Source organism: Anabrus simplex, chromosome 2 (assembly GCF_040414725.1).
Source record: "Anabrus simplex isolate iqAnaSimp1 chromosome 2, ASM4041472v1, whole genome shotgun sequence".
Lineage (NCBI taxonomy): Eukaryota > Metazoa > Arthropoda > Insecta > Orthoptera > Tettigoniidae > Anabrus > Anabrus simplex.
The window spans coordinates 849,952,441-849,974,819 of NC_090266.1; the positions used below are offsets into that span (position 1 = coordinate 849,952,441).

General features: G+C 41.5%; 1 protein-coding gene across 1 annotated transcript in view; it reads right to left on the bottom strand.

The window, feature by feature from the left end:
* Positions 1–11,265: 11,265 nt before the first annotated feature.
* The window catches only part of LOC136863714 (uncharacterized), a 252,551-nt gene continuing 241,437 nt past the window's right edge, over positions 11,266–22,379 (bottom strand). The window contains exons 15-16 of the mRNA XM_068226054.1: positions 21,726–22,070; positions 11,266–12,074 (exon numbers count right to left, since the gene is read on the bottom strand). Of these exons, the coding sequence (XP_068082155.1) occupies positions 11,878–12,074; positions 21,726–22,070 (542 nt within the window). The 3' untranslated portion in view covers positions 11,266–11,877. The remainder of the gene's footprint in view (positions 12,075–21,725; positions 22,071–22,379) is intronic.

Below are 22,379 nucleotides of genomic sequence, written 5' to 3' on the forward strand. Positions count from 1 at the left end.
TTGGTTTTTTAGTGTCTAAAGCCAACAAGTGTGTCACACACACATTATATAACATTTCGCGATGCCAATCTTGTTCCTAGCATGAATTCTATAGTTTGGCTTTGCTGTGTAAACAACAACAGTACTAGTACGTAAAGTGTACGCCATATATCGCACCGCGATGCATAAGTGATTCATAGTTTGTGTTTCAAATGTTGCCAATACGAATCTCGAAGATAACCGAGGTCGACCGATTCAGCACTAGGGTGTCCAGCTAGCACTAAAAAGTGTGCGAGTAATACCTCCAGTGCTGCGGACTGCATGGTTTCCTATAGAAGTGGCTTTTCCTTGCATAGGTAAGTTAATGAAAATACACTGTATGAATTTGTTCTCCGCCTCTGTGGTGTAGTGGTTAGTGTGATTAGCTGCCACCCTCGGAGGCCCGAGTTCGATTCCCGGCTCTGCCACGAAATTTGAAAAGTGGTACGAGGGCTGGGACGGGGTCCACTCAGTCTCGGAATGTCAACTGAGTAGAGGTGGGTTCGATTCCCACCACAGCCATCCTGCAAGTGGTTTTCTGTGGTTTCCTACTTCACCTCCAGGCAAATGCCGGGATGGTATCTAACTTAAGGCCACGGCCGCTTCCTTCCCTCTTCCTTGTCTATCACTTCCAATATTCACATCCCCCACCAACGCCCCTGTTCAGCATAGCAGGTGAGGCTGCCTGGGCGAGGACTGGACATCCTCCCCAGTTGTATCCCCCGACCCAATGACTCACGCTACAGGACACTGCCCTTGAGGCGGTAGAGGTAGTATTTCTCGCTGAGTCCGAGGGAAAAACCAATCCTGGAGGGTAAACAGATTAAGAAGAAGAATGAATTTGTTAGTGTGTTTCGATTTAGGTACAAAACTGGTGACTCCTGGCTTCCTAAAGGGTAAAATACACTGTATGAATTCGTTCTCCGCCTCTGTGGTGTAGTGGTTAGTGTGATTAGCTGCCACCCTCGGAGGCCCGAGTTCGATTCCCGGCTCTGCCACGAAATTTGAAAAGTGGTACGAGGGCTGGAACGGGGTCCACTCAGCCAATATATTGCCAATGGAAGACATAAAGATTATTCTAACGAGCCAAGTGGCTGCGCGGTTTGGGTCACGTAGCTATCAGCTTGCATTCGGGAGATGTGGATTGGATGCATGTTGTTTAAAGGGGCCTAACGTCTAGGTCATCGGCCCAACCCCACTGTCGAGAGCCCTGAAGATGGTTTTCCATGTTTTCCCATTTTCACATTAGGCTGTGCTTTAATCGTTTGGTAACTAATTAATTTTGAGACGCCGAGAGTGAAGATTGTTCTTATCCTTCTGTGATTTCATGTTTCTCCTTTTTTACAATTTGCTTTACGTCGCACAAATAGGTCTTATGGGGACGATGGGATTGGAAAGGCTTAGGATTGGGAAGGAAGCGGCCGTGGCCTTAATTAAGGTACAGCCCAAGCATTTGCCTGATGTGAAAATGGAAAACCACGAAAACCCATCTTCAGGGCTGCCGACAGTGGGGTTAGAACCCACTATCTCCCGGATGCAAACTCACAACTGCGCGCCTCTAACCGCTCGGCAACTCGCCCGGTTTTTCATATTTCTCGCTGTCTCTTCTTTCTGCTGCTCCCTTTCCACGCTGATCTGTCACTGTGTGTATTCCAAAATGTGTTTCTATCTATATTTATATTTTATAATATTATTAGTTATCCACACCACATAAACACGCAGTAGTGATTACATCCCTCTACATAGGGTTAGTGTCAGGAAGTGCATCCGGCCGTACAACAGGGCCAAATCCAAACTATATTAGCAATGGAAGACATAAAGATTATTCTACCGAGCCAAGTGGCTGCGCGGTTTGGGTCACGTAGCTATCAACTTGTATTCGGGAGATGTGGATTGGATGCATGTTGTTTAAAGGGGCCTAACATCTAGGTCATCGGCCCAACCCCACTGTCGAGAGCCTTGAAGATGGTTTTCCATGTTTTCCCATTTTTTTCATACCAGGCTGTGCCTTAATTAAGGCCACGGTCACTTCCTTCTCACTACTAGCCCTTTCCTATCCCATCGTCGCCATACGACTTATGTGTGTCGGTGGGACTTAAAGTAACTTAAAAAATGATTATTCGATTATGTCATCATCATCATCATCTGTTTACCCTCCAGGTTCGGTTTTTCCCTCGGACTTAGCGAGGGATCCCACCTCTACCGCCTCAAGGGCAGTGTCCTGGAGCTTCAGACTCTTGGTCGGGGATACAACTGGGGAGTATGACCAGTACCTCGCCCAGGCGGCCTCACCTGCTATGCTGAACAGGGGCCTTGTGAAGGGATGGGAAGAGTGGAAGGGATAGGCAAGGAAGAGGGAAGGAAGCGGCCGTGGCCTTAAGTTAGGTACCATCCCGGCATTCGCCTGGAGGAGAAGTGGGAAACCACGGAAAACCACTTCCAGGATGGCCGAGGTGGGAATCGAACCCACCTCTACTCAGTTGACCTCCCGAGGCTGAGTGGACCCCGTTCCAGCCCTCGTACCACTTTTCAAATTTCGTGGCAGAGCCGGGAATCGAACCCGGGCCTCCGGGGGTGGCAGCTAATCACGCTAACCACTACACCACAGAGGCGGACATTCGATTATGTAATAATATAAAATGAATAAATAAGAATTCAAGAAATCTGGTTTGGGGGAACTCGAAGCCATTTTGGTGGAGAGTATAAACCTTATTATCTATAGAGAAACTACTGTTACGAGGGAAATTCTGAACATCCCTGAATGACGTACACTGAGACGCCAGTCGTTCGGCTAGTTTGGTCAAGTTCGGATGGTGTGTTAGTGGACGCGGTTACTCATTCAAGGTACGTACAACGCTCCGTATTCGCCAGTGCGTAGTGCGTGTTCTCTCACAAATTTGTGCCTTGCACCAGTGAATTCAAAGGACATGGTTATAAAATTGATTCAAAAAATAAGTTTTAAAATGATGTACAATCGCTGGGACAACTACAGTCGGATACGGATGTCCTTGGGGATATCAGTTGATCAAATCGAGCTAAAGCTACGTCGAAAAGTGAAGAATATACTTAATAAGGTAGGCCTCCTTTTAATACAATTTTAGTGTAAAAATATGGTGTACATGAAGGGCAAGAGAAAATCCTTGTGACGTGTGGTTGAATAGGTGATTGATTATTATATACAGTACTTGTTCGTGTATGAAATGACCTAAACTAAAAAGGCCAGTCCTGAAAATATCAGTATTATTCACTTTTGTGTTTCATATCAATCTAAACAGATATTTTATTATCTGAATTTTTCACCCATCTAAATTAATTCGGAAATCTATTTAGTGTGAACCTTTGTAAGACAAATCATAAGAATAATGCCAGCGTTCAAGTCCAGTATTTATTTATTATACTGGCTCATTTTGATTTAGGGCCGGTAGAATATACGGGCATTGTGTACCGTATGTTGAACTTTGAATTGGCATTATAAGTGAGCGTGCATAGATATAGCCTGGAAAGAACAAATGATGAAATATGCTAAGCCCGACTGTTCACGCCGTAGAATGGGGCACCATAGGGCAGGTGTGCACACAAGACGTTTTATAACGAACAGTCAAGAGGCTGGTAGTGATTATAAAGTTGTGTGTGATGTATTTCCTTGCTGCTGAATTAAACGTTTTCTGTTAAGTTCTATATTTCGATATCAAAATGTATCGCTATAGATTATTTCTAAACGCGGCTCTGATTGGTAAGACGGACGATATCTTACGCAGTATTACTCATCTCTGAACTTCCCAGAAGTCGTACAACTTAAACGTAGTGAAATATGTTAAGTAGTTTTGAATTGCGTCTCTTGTCATAACTTAATACCGAGAAGACGAATGTAAAGTTTTAACTAATATTATAGATAACCATCATAGGGAAATGAAAAAAATTAGTTCCTTAATTAATACCACAGATATTTACTATGAAACTACTGAACATCTGTACAGAAAGGTGTCACAGGCTAATGTCTAAACATTGAGTGTGGTCAGTTGCTCTCAGAGTTCAGCTGGGGGCATTATTAAACGACTGTACATGATGGACTGTTGTTTTTCTGCTCCACAATAGCATCATGGAGAGGATGAGGATCTTCTGTTCTATTTATGCAATGAGTCCGCACAAATACCACAATTTGTCCTTATCCTATAGAAATCAGACCAGGTTCTACGATTTGAATCGAAACGTGGTGGTTTGGTAGTGATGTGTGCATTTTAAGCCGTTCATGTGTAGTACTGGCTTGCCATATTTCCTGCCATTGGTCGTTTGTGTGCTGAATCAATGTTCCACGAGCACACTTGCAGTTCTGAGTGCAGGGTCATGGGAACGAAGCCTGTTTCTGTTGATAGGAGGATTGTCGTCGTGGATGCATAGTGACTTATTACTTATTACTTATTGCTTATACTCCCGAACAAGCATGCTTTGTCGCCGTAGAAAAGGAGGATGGTTGGGGTGATTGTTTTAAGAGGAAGTACAACTGGGCAACCATCTTAAATAGAAATTGAGGAGCTATGTGACTAAAAATAAATTTCGTGTGGCTATTTCTAGCCGAGTACAGCAGGCTCTCCTACTAGGGTGGGAGGCATCTGCCGTGTATAGGAATCTGTGTGTTATTGTGGTGGAGGATAACTTTGAATGTGGTGTGTGAGTTGCAGGGATGTTGGGGACAACACAAATACCCAGTCTCCGAGCCAAGAGAATTAACATGCTCAAATACGTCACCCTCGTGTCAATAGATTTACTGACACGTAAAAAAATTCCTGTGGGACTAAATTCTGGCACGATGGCGTCTCCGTAAAGCGTAAAAGTAGTTAGTGGGACGTAAAGCCAATAACATTGTTATTATTATTAGGGAAAGAACCATTTAGCTAAGGTTAAAATCTCCGACCCGGCCAGGAATCCAACCTGGTGCCCTCTTAACGGAAGAGCACTACGCTAACCATTCAGCCATGGAGCCGGAGCTATGTGACTGAGGATATGGAACCAGAAATTTGAAATAGGAACAAAAGAATATAGAAGGTAGTTGTATTTTGACGAAATATATGAAATACCTAGCTCCTCCATGTATTGTGTTGGATGAGTAGGAGCTCAATCAAGATCGTTCATTGATATCTTCTAGAGGCCTATATTGTTGTTTGGCAAATTGTCCCGTCAGGTGGTCCCACTTTGGATACTTTTGCGAACGTAGCAGAATGCTTCCTGGGTGTGCTCGTGTTGTCTCGAGTTGTCAGGGAAGCTGAACTCTTGACAGGCTTACTGTAGTACAGGAGATTGATTGAGGGATTGCTCGCCGACTGTCAACTGATAAGAATAAAGTTTTTTTCCTACGAGGATTGTCTCTCCCTCTGATAGGGTCAACGCTGAACATTGGATCATTAACCATCCTCATTCCGACAAAATGATTGAAATTGGAAGGGTACTGGAGAGTGATGAACGAGCATGGGTCTCAAGAGATTATCTTCTGTCAGTTTTCCCAAGCGCCGAGAATGGTATCAATGTTGTCGTAGTTCTAGCGACTGTTTGGTTGTCACAGTCACCTGCCAACAGCCACTGGCTTGCAGTCAACAGTCCAGCTTCCTCCAAGAGAATGAAGAAAATATAAAGTATATTTCATAAACACCAAGAACAGCACTGCAGTTATGGGTTCGAACCCCATCATTGGCAGTCTTGATGACAGGTTTCCTCTTCTCACTTCAGCAAATGCTTAATTATGGCCACAGCAGCTTCGTCCCCTTTCCAAGCCCTTTCCTATCCCATCTTCACCGAAAACCTAGCAGAGTTAGTGTGGCGTTAAATCACTGGCAAACGAAAAGAAATATAATACCAAAGCGGCCACGGATCGAATCCCGGTAATTTATGTAAGATTTTTGGCATCGAAAGTCACGTCTTCGTAAATCTGTTGGTTCCGTGGCTGTCGCAGCTCTATCAATACTCACGCATTACTGCAAGTTTGCTTGCTTAGGCGTACTATTTCAAGTTTCGTGGAAGAACGTGCTGGCGGAGAACAGACAGACGGATGGGCAGATAGTAAATCGACTGCTTAACACCATATTACTTGATGTATCATAATTCTGAATAAACTATTCAATTCCCAGTAAAAATAGAGAGCCTATACTGTGCCACATGCTTCATAGGCCAAGATTTAACGCGGTCTTGCTCCGGCTGTGCAGGGTTCTGTTATCGAACGAGGCTTGAGAATATAATTTTAAGGTAGGCCTATTTTTCTAGACAAATAGTTAATCTTGAACTATGTTATGCCCCTTCTAGGTATACGGTATATAATGGCGTGTGGTCTCGAGCAAGTCTTTCTAGTTGACACCCATAGACTACATGCGTGTCTGTGAGGATGGGGCCCTACCTAGGAGGAAATGTAATGTTGAAGAAGACACAAACACCCAGTCACCAAGCCGGAGCAAATAACCAATGAAGGTTAAAATCCACGACCCGTCCGGGAATCGAACCCGGACTCCTTGAACCAAACCAACCGTGTTTTCCGACAATGGACGCATTCGCTCATGACATAGGCTATCGTTTAAATGTTTATTAGCTCCACACGAATGCCAGCTTCAGCTTGTGCTGACGATAGTTACGACAGAGCGGGGTTCATGATGACTGTTTAGCCTAGAAGAATTAATATTTAAGTTTATACTCGTATGTTTAACATTTACACTCGAACACAATCCTAATACTGTACATTGTTTTCCTGGATTAAATTTCAGAGGCTTGAGACGTCTTGTCTGCATGTAGAAAGAGTCTCATAAACCGTGGGAGCCGTGATTTGTGTAACTATTTTGTCTCATTAGCCCCAGAATCATATTGAAAAGTATGCTCAAGAGAGTCGTTATCATCGTCGAGAAAGGAACTTTTGATTTTCGGACAGTTCTGCTTCCCAGTCCTATTATACCGCGTGAATTAACGTACTCAGCTATGCGGTGGGGCATAATTTACAATGTACCTACCCGTATATTGCTCATGATTTTGTTTCTCGAGTATCTCTTGTTTAACAGTTGGCGCATCCCAGTAGCTACGCTGCGAAGTCCAGTTCTGCTTGGGAAGCCAAACACAGTTCATGGTTGGGTGCCGACAGCGTCTGACCAAAGCGTCCTATTGTTCTAGTTTTGCACCCCCTCTTCAATCAGATACTTGGTTATCACGGTAAACCTAGGCCTGGATAATTACAGTATTTTTCCCAAGCTATTTCAGCCCGAGCAGGAAAAGAATATTGAATGTCAAGTAGGAAAAGTTGAAGTGTGTAATGAAGCTGATCTCACAATTGAGGCTCGCTTAGCCTACGCCACAAAGGAGGCTAGCCATAGGGCTAACCACTCTATTTCTCTAGCTGTAGAGTTTGCAGGTAGTGAAAGCCTTTACTCTCCACTCCTCCATGGGAGTGTACTTGAACATTCTTTCCTGGCAAGTCATTTTGAAAGAGTTAGTTATGAGGAACAAGCTCCACTTCTCTGTGAAACCCTTTATCTGTTGCTTTCAAAAAGTTTTGAGTGGGTTATTCTGAATCGTTGTGTCGGAAATATATTCGAATTGTCTCTCTTGCTTTACTGTTGTCAGTAACTGCAATCCCGCCCCACTAACTACTTTTACGACTTTTAGATGTGCTGGACTTTTGTCCCGCTGGAATTCTCTTACAAGGCCGCAAATCTATCGACACGAGGCTGGAGTGTTCAGCACCTTCAGATTCCACTGGACTGAGCTGGGATCGAATACACTAACTTGCGGTCGGAAGTTCAGCACTCGGGGCCGATGACCTTCCTGTTAGGCCCTTTTAAACAACAAGCATCATCATCATCATCATCATCATCATCATCAGTTCAGTACTCCTCTGTCTGAGCCATTCAGCCCTACAGGGAATTTTGAACTGGATATCCTACCATTATTTTGATGAGCCTATTTTTGTGTTAGGTTCAAGTGCCGTGACGTTACAGGCTATTTGGGAGTACATTATTCACATAATTTTTTCATAACTTTTATCGCTAATGAAATCATCTCTAAGAAGAACTTGATTATCCCCAAAGTAACCGCAGTGGCTCTACGGCTCAAGAAAGTATCGTAAAGCCACCAAGATCCGAAAAGCATTATCATTGCGACACTACGGCTCAATGGCTGTCATCATAGTGTCAATACAATGATATACATATGCAGAAATTGCGTGTAATGTAGAATATTGCTTTTCAATAGACATGAGAACGTAGTATCGACTCTTTTACACATCTATCCCTCGTTGATAGTATCGGGTAGCATGTGCTCTGTTTATCATTAGATATTACCAAGGAAAAATTTATTTTACCGAAAGTCTTCAGATCTGCCATTAAAGTATATTGTCATATACATTATTCTTCTCTCTCAATCTTGCTTATTTATTCTATTGTTTTTATAACATTCACGCCAGTAACTTCCTTCAAGATAGCTTTTATTCTGTTTGACTTAGAGACCAAACCATGTAATCAGATGTACTGCACATTCCCCGTGCGGTCGAAAATTCGCGGCTCCTGTTGCGGCTGGTGCAAGGTTAGCAGTGGTCGCAAGACTTATTAATAGGAAACTTGCGAACCTCTAGGTTGTACTCAAAGTCGGACGTAGAAATGAGGACATAGGAAAATTCAAAGTAATATGAACCAAGTATACAACTTAATGGAAATGGTTTGATAGTTACACATACAACAAAGGAATGTGTGTTATTTATCGAAATGCAAATTTTACGTTTCAGGCAAGTTTGCAATCACTCGTAATGGAGGGGATGTCCCGTTAGAACTTACTTACAATTGTCAAAGACTTTCTAATAACACAATCGGAGCATTAAGAAATTCTCTACCCCTGATAATGTTCGGGATTTACGAGTTGAATTTACCTGCCACACTTCAGTGTCATTCAACATACATTCAACAACACGACGCTGCCAATTTTTTTTCTTCCACGTCTCTAAATGATGTAATGAACTGTAGAGTGATCCACATTATTTTTACCCTGCAACTGAGCTGTAATCTCAGAGGACGAGAGGACTATTAACATTAGCGTGTGGCCTCGGGAGAGTCCTGGTGCGTGTTTTTCCTGTTGACTCCCGATAGGCGAACTGCGCGTCTGGGAAGATGGGGCCCTCCTTAATATGGACTTCATGCTGAAGATGGCACAAACACCCAGCCCTCAAGACAAAAGAATTAATCAATGAAAGTTAAATTCCCCGACTCACCTGTGAATCGTATCCGGGACTCCATCTAACAATTTAGCCATGTAGCCGGACACGAAAGGACTGCGTGAACACGTAGTGATAAAATCAGCAGACGAAAGCGAAGTTTACTTGTCGCACCGGACGCAGTGACCAGGGGAATTATGTAGACAAGCGAGTATTGGGCAGAGTATCAATCAGCGTCCCGTCGTTTGACGTCCAGCTGGCTGCTGCTGAAAAGTACAGTACTGCATGCCTTGCGTCCAGGGCGGGCCTTACAACACCTGTGGCAACACATGCCTATATTCGGCTGCACGACGAAGCAAAAGGGCACGTATGACCAGGTTTTGGTGAACATTACCAGTGGCGTTTCATCGACCAAAAATTTAGGCGTTGTTGTACTGTAGATGAAATTAACGGCCATTCATATATTTTAACAGATTATTCAGATCACGAAATTAATTAATGTAATAGAACAAACATACAAATGGCGTATGGTTTTTAGTGCCGGGAGTGTCCAAGGACATGTTCGGCACGCCAGGTGCAGGTCTTTTGATTTGACGCTCGAAGGCGACCTGCGCGTCGTGATGAAGGTGAAATGATGATGAAGACGACAAATACACCCAGCCTGCGTGCCAGCGAGGTAAACCAATGATGGTTAAATTGCCGAACCTACCGGGAATCGAACCCGGGACTCCTCTAGCCAAAGGCCAACACGCTAACCATTTAGCCATGGAGCCGGACAGTGTAATAGAAAGACATGTAGAAAGAAGAGAATGTCTGCAGAGAATTACTATTTTCTTTCAAAGGTGAAATATACGAACTTTGGCCATTTCATTCACCTCGTCATTGTGAAATTTTATATAGGGTTTACTGTAATAGTATATTATTGCAATCCTAAAGTACAGAAAATCAACAAACCACCGTCGGCAGCCCTGAAAATGGCTCGGTATGGTCCGCCACTCTCAACCACTTGTTTATTTTCTTTTTTCACTATTTTGAATCTCCGACTTGATCGCGGACGCAAAAATACACCAGCGCGTCACTTGAAAATTGAAACTGCAAACTGGAAACTGAAACAACGCCTTGGCGAGGTTTAGAAACAATGAGACAAGAGTACTGAGAGCGTTTGTGTGCAAGCGTTATTTCAGAGAGTGAAGCTGCCGAGTCGCTGGAAACAGATCCAACACCTTGGCGGGTTGATGGTTCGGGACGGTGAAAGAAAAACACACTATAATGTAACATTAAATTTAAATAAATGAATTAAAATAATTTATCATTTTTCTTTCAACTTTATTTGGGCGTTGACACACAACTTACCACCCTGAGGAAACGCCAATGGACATCACTGAAATATAGATTGTTAACATGAACATTGCAAGAATTTCTATAAATATTTCCCTAGCCGTATTTGTCACACAAGACAGATTTCTTTTACATCGCATCTTTTAGTTTTGTTAATCCAAAAAATATCCACAATGATAATTTGTGAAAATTATTTAAGGGTGCAGTAATTGCCAGTTCACTTCACTTCACTTCATGAACGACCGGAAATCACCGTAAAAAAATTAATGATGATATCAATACAAATCACCGCACCCGGGAAACTGGAGATGGGAAATGATGATGATGATGATGATGATGATGATGATCAATACAAATGCCATACAGTAAAAGGGCGATTACTTACTTACCTAGGTGCTGACATGGACGAGACGTGTCCCCGGATATCTTCAGCTAATATCAAAATTAAAATGTACAAGAATATGAAAGTAAATCACCAGTTCCGAAATCAGTGTCATTAACACCCTCAATTAAGTATTATATTTTCTCCTTCTGTTAAACGATTCTTTCCCTTTTCTAGCTTCGAAGCACTGTTTTCCGGTGAAATCTCTAATTTCGTATATGCTCAGCTCTATCGACTGTACTTCCGCGGTATTCTTGCAACTCTTGGTACTTTTTAAACACGCCATGTTATAGTTAAGTTTGTTGTTCGTAGAATTTCTAGTCCCATACATCTTTACCGTCGTGATCAGAAAATGATATTGATTTCTTAAAGATTATATTTTAAAATATAAGTTGAATAAACAATCGTCATTATTAATACTAACAGTAACAATGAACGTGCACTTAGGAGACTTCAAACTCTAAAAATCAAATAGTTTACATTTTAAGAATGTAATCGTACAAGAAGAATTTGGAAATTCCAGATTCAGTTGGTGAATTAGGTACTCGTTTCAGAAAGAAGGTTTTGATATTTACTAAGTTATAGTTAAATATAAATACAATGTTCACATCGTTGTCTTGAAACTCCTACATATTCGAAATCAATCTTACAATTTTTACCAGTGCTTTAAAATAATGAAATTTAACTGCTAAACCAAAACTGTAGCAAAATCTGTTGTAGGCCTACTACTGAAGTTAACGTTGTTCTTCCCAGAAAAATGTCTTATATGAGATCAAACCGTAATTCTTGTTTAAATCGCAAAAGTCACTAAGTCTTGTTCTGTGAGCTAGTTCTAATAGACGCTGAATACAGACATGAATGTTTCAAAGTTATTTCTTTTGATGTTTCCAGGTTACAGGGACATAAATGTGGCAGTTTTGCGTATCCTAATTTCTCTTAAAATAACATGTTGGAATTAAATCATTAACATCTAATTTAAGTCACTGGGATTAGCAATCCAAGAAGGCCACTTCGTAATGTAATCGTAGAGCTTGTTTCCTGGACACTCTGTAGCCGTGGCTTGGCGGTGGCCTATTGTGTGGTAGTCCGGACGAATCTTTCCCAGCTCTACGCCATATGTAATCAAGTTCTCTAGTGTTGTCAGCGCAGCGTCGTCAGGCAAGCGATCTGAAAAAATAAGTTTATCTAATCAGTTACGGACGAAAGATGACATTTATATCAAACATTACCCAATCTTCTTGGTTCACACAAAATGCACATGAAACGATATCTCAATAACAGAGAGAGCTTTTCTTTTAATGTAACATTTCGCTCTAAGACTGCTGAAAAGTTTCTTTGTCTCAAATCTTGCCGTTCATGCACAGTTATTACGGAGTGAACTTAATAATAATAATAATAATAATAATAATAATAATAATAATAATAATAATAATAATAATAATATATGTATGTATGTATGCATGCATATATTGTACCGGGAAATGATTGTGGGGCTGGAGCATGGGAAGGATCTCAGGTAGTGTTCGGTTTATTTTGGAGCAGGTACAAAGACGGATAGTATCGCAGGGCGAATAATAGGAGGTAAATCTTTTTATAGAATTTATTAAAAATATTCACACGAATATCACCCTGCAATTGGAATTGCAAATTCAAATTTCTAGCTAATATTTGCCAAAAAGTGCAAAATAAAATATTGATGTTACTATCTTCGGTGACGTCTATTTGCTTGATGATGTCCAAAATAAATAGTACACTTTCATAGATCATGTACAACCTACAGTTCATCTAATGCAAACACAAAATATCACTTAGCACCTTGAATATTATCCAGTTCATCACTTATGGCGCTGACCTACAGTCTTTCTAATTTTAGAGCATAAAATGAACACACACTGTCATGAAAAATTTGATAAATTAAATAAAATATTTGATGACTTGCTGTATGTCTCTACAGTTCGTTTGAGTTGAAAAATGAAATTAATAGAGCACTTGTAAATCCTAAAGTTCATCTAGGTAAAATGAGTTTAATTAATTAATGATTTTGAAAAAGAATTTTATAGTTTAAAAGCAAAATATGAACTTCACTTGAATGATAAATTATGAGTTGATATTCACACGAAGCACTTGTTAGAGCACTGTAATGAACTAAGTGCTTTGAAAAAAGTCAGTCAGTTGGATTACTCTCTCAGAATAGGAGAAGATCGGTTTATAAGTGTTGGAGTTGTGTTGTACGGCGACTTGGTGTATGGAACATTCCGCAGCGTGCGGCCAAGGCTCGAAATCAGCACCGGCGATGTTCAGTGAAGATACCACTTCTATCTCCCTCGTCGACGTCCCTCGATGGGTACCATAACTGAAGAAACCACGTTAATCGTTCGTTGGAAACGACGTTCAATGTAGCAGAATCTCGTAGCACTTTGCCAAGATTTCCGTTGTTCTTGGAAGTAATGTCGGAACACGGAAAGTTCAATTGGCACTATTGAGCTCACAAATATCACGGATATTAATACTACACACCGATATAAGTTGTAATGCACAGTCCTATTCTTATATTGATTTTACGGTGTTGAATTAGCATTCACAGTCCATGCTACGAAAACAGTTTTTATATACACAGTTCATGGAATTGAGATTTAACACAGTTCATAATTGTCACTAGTTGTATGTTTGAGATTCGACTGTAAAGTAATGATCACTGCCAATAAGCACTTGAAATATGTGATTTATAGCAGTCTCCACCACAGTCTCTGAAATAATATTATTCACAGATTAAAGCGGTTTTATGGTTGTATTAATACCACACTAGTCTGTACTACTTAATATTATCATAAAAGTCCTTAATGTTCACTGGGTTTCTCACAGTGGTGATCGAAAGATAGTTACTTCTAGCCCTGTTTTGGGACGAATGTCGAGAGAAATAATGTCTCATTCAGTTCACTGTTATACTATCGTAAGAGAAATACGTCTTAGATTGATTGAAATGATCCTAAATTAGGGTTTCAGTTCACCACACGCAATGACTTAGAATATTACCACCGTTCAGAATTACGTGAAATTGGTAAAGTTCACGATGTCGTATACTGGTCAGTAAATTAGTTGACACTTCAATTCTCACTTCCAATTATAGCTTCACTCGGTTAACAAGTTTACAAGTATTATATTATAACAATTCAGTCGGAGAAATGTCTAGAATATTTCCGTCGTCGCGGCGCGGCCCACTACTATGTCCTCGCGAATCGCGACGGAGCATACAGTCCTTACGGCACAATTACAGCACACACACTGTACTCTCTGCACACTCTGTACTGGACTGGTTATGGCCTTGATCCGGTGACATATTTATACGGGTCTTGCGAGCAGCGCTCGGAATCAGGTGATGAAGGAGCGAGAATTTATTCCAAACTTTAAATATCATAATTCGAAAACCACTGGATGGATTGGCTTCAAATTTGCAGAGTTTTACTTCCAGAACATTAGCTACAATTCAGCGTTGGCCTCGTGTTGATCGGTCCAGGCGTAAAAAATTTCATAAAAATAACCAAGAAAATTCCGAAGGGGAGGTAGGCTACAGGCAGCGGTGACGTCACTTGACCTTGCTTGACTTGCGTTCTCCCTCGTGCAGCGCAGTGGGGACGAGAACCTTCTCTCACACAGCTGTTCATGCATCGGAAATAAAATTGTATGCTCAGAAATAAAAATTTACAACTCGTATGTGCAAGGGCCTATACCTTTCTGGTACAGTATGTATGTATGTATGTATGTATGTATGTATGTATGTATGTATGTATGTATGTATGTATGGTGCTTAGCCTGGAGGCTGGTTTAGATCTCATCAGCTCAGTCATTAGCCGTTACATGGCTCAGGCGTCACTGAAGAGACGTATTAGGAAAATGAGGAGTGAGATATTTTCCCATTGCTCAATGAAAGTAACAAATTTGTTCTAGCCTACACCAGAAGACATAGAGCACTGTGAACACTAGATATTGCCAGCGAAGGCAATAATAATAATAATAATAATAATAATAATAATAATACCAAAACTGTAGCAAAATCTGTTGTAGGACTACTACTGAAGTTAACATTGTTTAATATATAATATACGTTCTTCTCAGAAAAATGTCTTATATGTATTATTATTATTATTATTATTATTATTATTATTATTAAAATGTTGTTGTTGAACTTCCCTTCAATATCTACAGATTTAAAATGCTGAACTACGATTCAATATGTACATTTTTAAAAGGTAAGCCCGGATATCGAGATTTGGGCCCGAATTTCTCTTACGTGGAGAAAGCGAACGACACGGAATTGTCATATTTAAACACACTCAAATGCCACCGACCTCAGCCAGGATTGAAGCCGCTACCTTAGGAATAAGTACAGAATGGCTAAGCGACAGCGGGGCTGAGTGACTCAAACTATAGAGCACTGAGTTTAGGAACCGAAGATGGCAGATTCGATCCCGGCTCAGTCTAGTGGAATTTGAAGGTGCTCAAATACGCCATCCTCCAGTCGGTAGATTTAATGAAACCTAAAATAACTCTTGTGGTAGAAAATCCCACCGCTTTCGCGTTTCTGAAATCCGTAAAAGTGAGACATAATGTCAATAACATTATTATAATAATGTTATTTGCTTTACGTCCCACTAACTACTTTTACGGTCTTCGGAAACGCCGAGGAGCCGGAATTTAGTCCCGCAGGAGTATTTTTACGTGCCTGTAAATCTACCGACACGAGGCTGTCGAAGTTGAACACCTTCAAATACCACCGGACTGAGCCAGGATCGAACTTGCCAAGTTGGGGTTAGAAGGCCAGCGCCTTTACCGTCTGAGCCACTCAGCCCGGCCATAACATTATTAATAACGGTCTGTGCCACAGAGGTCGGCTTATACATACAAGTACTATACACAGATGGGGTGCGCTCTGACACTTTGAGCTGGTCACTGGATTCCCAACTCGGGTCTCGCACGGCACTTCGCGCAAATTACGATCATGTTTGCAAGCAAGTTGTGGCTCATGTGAGCGTGTATAATGTGTAGAAGCAAATATACAAAAACTTCCGTGTCATCATCATTTACATTGAACTTCGCGGTCATATATATATATTCACGTACCGAGTTCAAAAAATGGGTTGTTGGTGGCTCATGGTAAAAGATTCAGGATGAACGTGTCGCTGGAGTACAAAATGCAGCTAACATAGTTGCTAATCACAATATGAGCACTTCATGAACGCCTGCCTCAGACAGTCTTCTAAAACACATTGTGTTTCAACGTCAAAATATCCGTCTCTGGTGTCTGAAGTCATAATATCCAGATATTGCCCATGAGCATCTAACAAAACCTGCAAAGACGGGAGACAAGAACTGATTATGTATAATGCACATGAGAAATGAAAAGAAATCCCTCGTTGATGGTGTGAACTGAAGGTTGTTCAGGATAATATGATCTTCCATACGTTTCAGCACCGCCTAGAACTGAAGAAAATAATTGCACATCGAGAGGCTGAAGGGAAGATGTGCACCCAAGTGGGATGTCCTTCAACGTACATATCATGTCGTTAGGTTTGATGCCAACTTATATGCGTTCTGTCCCGCCATTATGCCGAGTGAGTCAAGCAGAAAAGGAGACTTCTGCGCTGCGTGTGGGAAGAAGACATCTTGAAAGATCTGCGCCATGATTTGTTTCGTTAGTAGGATGGGCTTCGAAGCCACCTGAACCAGATTTGTGGTTTCAGCATGTGTTGTGATACTTACATTCTTGATAAATCACCAGCATCTTTGGAAACGCGTATCCACTAGGTGCAATAACGGGTTCCATGGTGCAGGTACGAGTCGTCGAATGCTCACTCCACACCGAGCTTCTTACTGATTTTACTACCTTGAAATGCACAGTTCGCGATGAGTGAAGCTCTTTTCGTATACCTCTTCGATCGGTATTTTATATGGTTACGCTGCATGGTATTCATTAAGGATATCTCATAACTACAAAACTCATTGTACCTTTTAGTTACGTCACTTTCTTTGTCCGAGGTCTTAGCTGTTACACATTTTGTTATCGCCGTGAGCCAAAAATGTGTGTCTGCGAACATTGCCACCCATCTACCGATTGATGCAGTGAACCTATTGAGTCCATTTTCTCGAGCTTTTCCAGACACCAATTTCGAAGATCGTCGAACATTTACGACCACCGGGCTGCGTGGCTCAGACGGTTCAGGCGCTGGCATTCTGAACCCAACTTGCCAGGTTCGATGCTGGCTCAGTCCGGTGGTATTTGAAGGTGCTCAAATACGTCTGTCTCGTGTCGGTAGATTTACTGGCTCGTAAAAGAACTCCTGAGGGACAAAATTTCGGCACCTCGGCGTCTCCGAAGACCGTAAAGTTAGGTAGTGGGATGTAAAACCATTATTATTATTATTATTATTATTATTATTATTATTATTATTATTATTATTATTATTATTATTATTATTATTATTGCATTTGCGACCGTGAATTTTCCAGCCACATAATCGTCAATTATGTGAAGTTTCGAGCGTCGATTTCCCTATCCTTTTTCTTCCAAGTGACGTAGACACCCGTAGATCATGTGTGTCTTGCGCGATACGATATTATTTATGAACTGTATTGAAACTCAATCGTTTCGCTTTCCCAGAATCCTGAAACGCAATGATCAGCCCATTCCTTCCTCTTTTGTGGACTTAGCAGAAAAATGAATGGCTGACTTCCATCACTTCCTAACATTTCTTCGTCATGGTCTCGATCGGCACTTGGATTGTAATCGGTTCCTTCTGGCAGATTATCTTCTGCGTAATCATATTCTTGGATGTACTGTAGTCTATTGAGTGCTGGCTATATGTGTTGCAATCGTCTGTTGCCACCGTGCCTTCAATCACGTTGAACGCCCTGTGGGTGGGGGACGCAGACGAAGAATACACCCGCGGTATACCCTGCCTGTCGTAAGGAGCGACTAAAAGGGGCGACCAAGGGATGATTGAATTAGAACCATGAATCTACTTGTGATTAGTACCATCACACGGGGAACAAGTATGTCGCCTTTACTTGCGAGTAGTACCACTATGTTGGATACACAATAGCTTTGTGATTAGTAGCAGCAGAGAGTGGTTAACTGTGGGTTTACAGTACCTGTGATTAGTATCACTGTATGAGCGACACCGTGGGTTTGCGTCGCCTGTGATTAGCACCCTATATGTGAGGAACACCACGGGAATACCGGCGCCCGTGATCAGTACACCTATGTGGCGAACACCATGGGTTTGCGTTGCCTATGAGTGGCGCCATTATGTTGTCGTGACAGACAGGATTTGAGCTTATAGGTGAGCTCTTAGGAAAGGTCAGATTGGTTGGAAGATTGTTTGGATCGTTCCCGAGCGGTTGGAACGTATAGGTTGGGAAGTTTCAACTAAGGTGCAGATCAGGAGGAAGACGAAGAATTGGATTCCCAAGAAGTTAATATATTCTGATACTGAAGGTTAACTACAATATGTACACTATGTACAATTGAAATAAAGACTTAATGTTGGCAAGTCTTGAGCGAGACGTCTGTCTACTAGTCGTCCGTTGAAGTATATAATACTTATTATTATTACTGATTGCGTAATCGTCCTACCGACCGGCAGGGATTCTGCTGACAACTGGTCCGCGAAGTGAATAGTAGAAGCCCTGAATAATGGCTTCCTTGCCCTTATATAGCCTCGTGGGGCCACACCCCATGTTCTCGAAGCTTGTGGTAACCTGCGTACGTGACTGCCTAACTTTCCGTGATTCTGGCCAATCAGAGGCCTGTATCCAAGAGACCCTTCTAGTATATTCTTAATGCGTCTATGCTGCTGAACCATGCCCTGTCAACATGAGTCACATCCTGTATGACAAACTTCTCTCTGTTACTCAAGATTTCCTACATGCAAGAAACATGATTTCCACTCTTACTGACTATTCAATTCCATGAATATAATTATTTTACATCTTTTAATTATTATCAGGTACGCCTATTAGGTATGCTTATACCTGACTCCTAGCCTCTTATGACAGGCTAATTCCTAATACATCAGGTACAGCTATTCCTCCTACGTTCCCTGGGTTCGATCCTCGGAGGGAATAGCAGTCCTGGGTTCAAGTCCCTGGGAGGACACGACAATGTGAGAAACACCATAGGTCTGCGTTAACTGTGCGACGTATAATATTTGAGTAGTACCATAATGTGTGAAATACCGTGAGTCTATGCTACTTTTAATCAGTACCGCAACATGAGAAATACCATGGTTCGTCATTATTAGCAATAAGCAGCATTATTAGCGGCCGTTCATATGGATTTTGGATCCCTTTGAGCATCAAGCATCATCGATTCAGGATTGTGTTTGGAAGCAGTCCCTTGGTCGGTAAAACTACTTTTTAATACAGTTTCTGGGAAGGTAGGGCCTTGCGGGTCGGATCTGCTGATTGTTTGAAATTCATAATCATTGTTCGTCGTCGTCTTTTTGAATTTTAGTCAGTGGATCGATTTTGGAATTATTTTTAACTTTCAGTATTGTGAGTTGGATCCTCTGATTATTTTAAATTCATATTCATCTACTCACTTTTCATCATTACATTTTGAATTCTGGTCAGTGGATGAATTTTGAACTAATAAATTGTCATTACATTTCGTCTCATTTCGTACCATTAGGGCCGATGACCTACATGTTAGGCCCCTTTAAATAACAAGCATCATCATCAGATTATGAATTCAGCTGTATTTCTCTCCTGTTAACTGTCTCGCTACGTAATCGGTCGCAGATTAAACTGAGTGTCCAGCTTCCCCAGTTGATTCGTCACGAAAGGAGAATTAACTGGTTGTGAAGCTCATACATCACATCTACAATATATATACTGATACAGGTACAAATAGATGTCGCTCCGGCAGCTTTATCACATACCTCGGATGATGCCTATTTGGACTACAAAAGATATACGATAATTATTGATTATTCTGAAACATTTCTAACGAAATATTTAAATCAATAAAGGGACTGCAATTATAAACATAATAATAATAATAATAATAATAATAATAATAATAATAATGTTTTTATGTCTCACTAACTACTTTTGGAGGTTTTCGGAGAGGTCGAGGTGCCGAAATTTTGTCCCGCAGTAGTTCATTTACGTGCCGATACATCTACCGGCACGATGAAGATGTATTTTTAGCACCTTCAAGTACCACCGGACTGAACCAGGATCGAACCTGCCAAGTTGGGGAGAGAGGGCCAGCGCCTCAACCACTTATCCCGTCTATTGACAAATATTAGACGTGGTCTATTATGAATGGAACCTGAAATATTTGTAACTGACAATGGCATTTGTGTTTTGAGTATTTGTTACCTACACATGCTCCAAGTTCATATGGGCAACACATTTCATGCAATCGCAAAACCGAGTAGAGTAGGCGTCGACTTAACAGTGGTGGGTTTTACTAGCTTTGCAGGTCTACATTCGGGAGGTGGAGGGGCTGGTCCCACCCTCGGCTGTCCTGAGAATGGTTTTCCGTGGTTTTCCATTCTCCTCAGTAAGACGAATGGCGAGGCACTTCCTTTTATAGGCCACGGCCGCTCCTGTCTCACCTTCTCCGTACCTCAAATCACCGCAACACATCTCCTGGCCTGAGAGAGGGCATCATCCGCCAGGAGGCCCACCGTACCTCATCACATGGTACTGGATGAAAGTTGTTGTTGTTGTTAGTAGTAGTAGCAGCAGCAGTAGTAGTAGTAGTAGTAGTAGTAGTAGTAGTTCGTGTGAACTCCCCTTTCAAGGTTCGAATTCCAGCGACTCCGTGGCATCAGGATGGGCATCTCGTCTTAAACCCCAAGTCAAGTCAGAAATTGAGCTTGCGTGCTCGCGAAACTCCACATAAATGTGGGACGGTGTCGTTGAAAAAGATAACTATTATACAGATATCTTCACAAAATATTTACCTGTTGTTGTACTGGAAAAAATGGTTGGTTAAAAACTTACAAATTAAACGATGTTCCACAGCCTTTAACTCAAAAGTGTGTGTATTCTCCACTAGAGTGGCGTGTACGTTGTTAGAATACTTGATTCATTATGCATTTGGTGTTTCATATCCTTTCGTTGTGCCCCCGTTGCCTTCCACATTAACATAGTAAATAGGTTGCGGGCTTACTTTTATAGTTACTAGCTTGTCGCCAAGGCGGCTGCGGTCATGATATCAAACGCCACGTTAGCCAAAACCTGGTTGCCTTTATTTAACTCTTTAACAATTTTACGTTTTCGTAAAGACATCTGTGCGTAGAGCTTGTCTATTTCCAAGAGAAATTTTATTTTATGTGATTTGAGAAGTCTAAAGATATCCACTTGATTGTACGAAACGAATGGCTTTCTTGTTTCAACTTCTATGAGTGATATTTCGTTTAAACTGCAAATTATGGTTAACTGATAGGAAATATTTCCCATTTTGACATTTTCAACGTTGAAATGTAGGTACAAACTCTGCATATAGCTATGACAAACATTATATCTACAGGTTTACACAATACCATATTCTTATTCTTTCTTTGAGCACCTGTACATTGGAAAAGACACGCTATTTGTGAAGTATTACATGGTTGTGCACTGGAAGTGGAATCCACTTTCGGCGAGCTCTGTCGTGTGGTATTGGTGGGTACTAATAGCCCACAGACGAGCACAGACCCTTAGGAAGATGATGAAAATGAGCTGTAACAAAACCCATACTTGCCTCTCTGCTGTTGCGGCATTTAGGTATAGTAAAGACAGACTGTTCCAAGTAATGTTAGTACGTACCTGTGAAGTCACCGATGATGCAGATGCCGATGCTGCGGTTGTTGTACCCCGGTGCATGAGCACCTAGACGGTCCCAACCTCGGCCTTCATACGCCAGCCCATCTTCACCGATCACGAAACTGTAGCCAATGTCATACCACTCATTGTTGTCCATATGCCAACTCTGGTACGTGCGAACTATCTGAGAGCAATCCTGCTCCGTGAAGCAGTAGTTCTTGGTGCCTCCATGATGAACTACTACATAAGGCGTAGGAGATTCTCCCAGAGGGTCTGTTGCGACAGGCGGCCTACCTCCCCATTCAGCTCTGCTTATTATCTTGAGGTTCGATCTGCCATCTAGAGGGACTGGAAGAGTTCCAATGTCATGAGAAAGGAAACAAGTGATTTCACTAAGAAAATTAAATTTAAGAGGAGGCCATTAGTTTTAAAAACATTTCTTTCCTATTTACTGTTCTCATCGAAACCCAGATAGTAATTCATTTAGCCTTTTGAATTTCCTAAAAAAGTATACACAAATGAACTTACATTAGCTAACTTCAGTCCACTATTGGACCAATAACATCCAGAACAGAATAATAATCGTATAGCCTCAGCCACCCTGAGCAGGCATTTTATTGAATGCCATTTAGGCAGCCTGCAGGTCAATTTCAACAT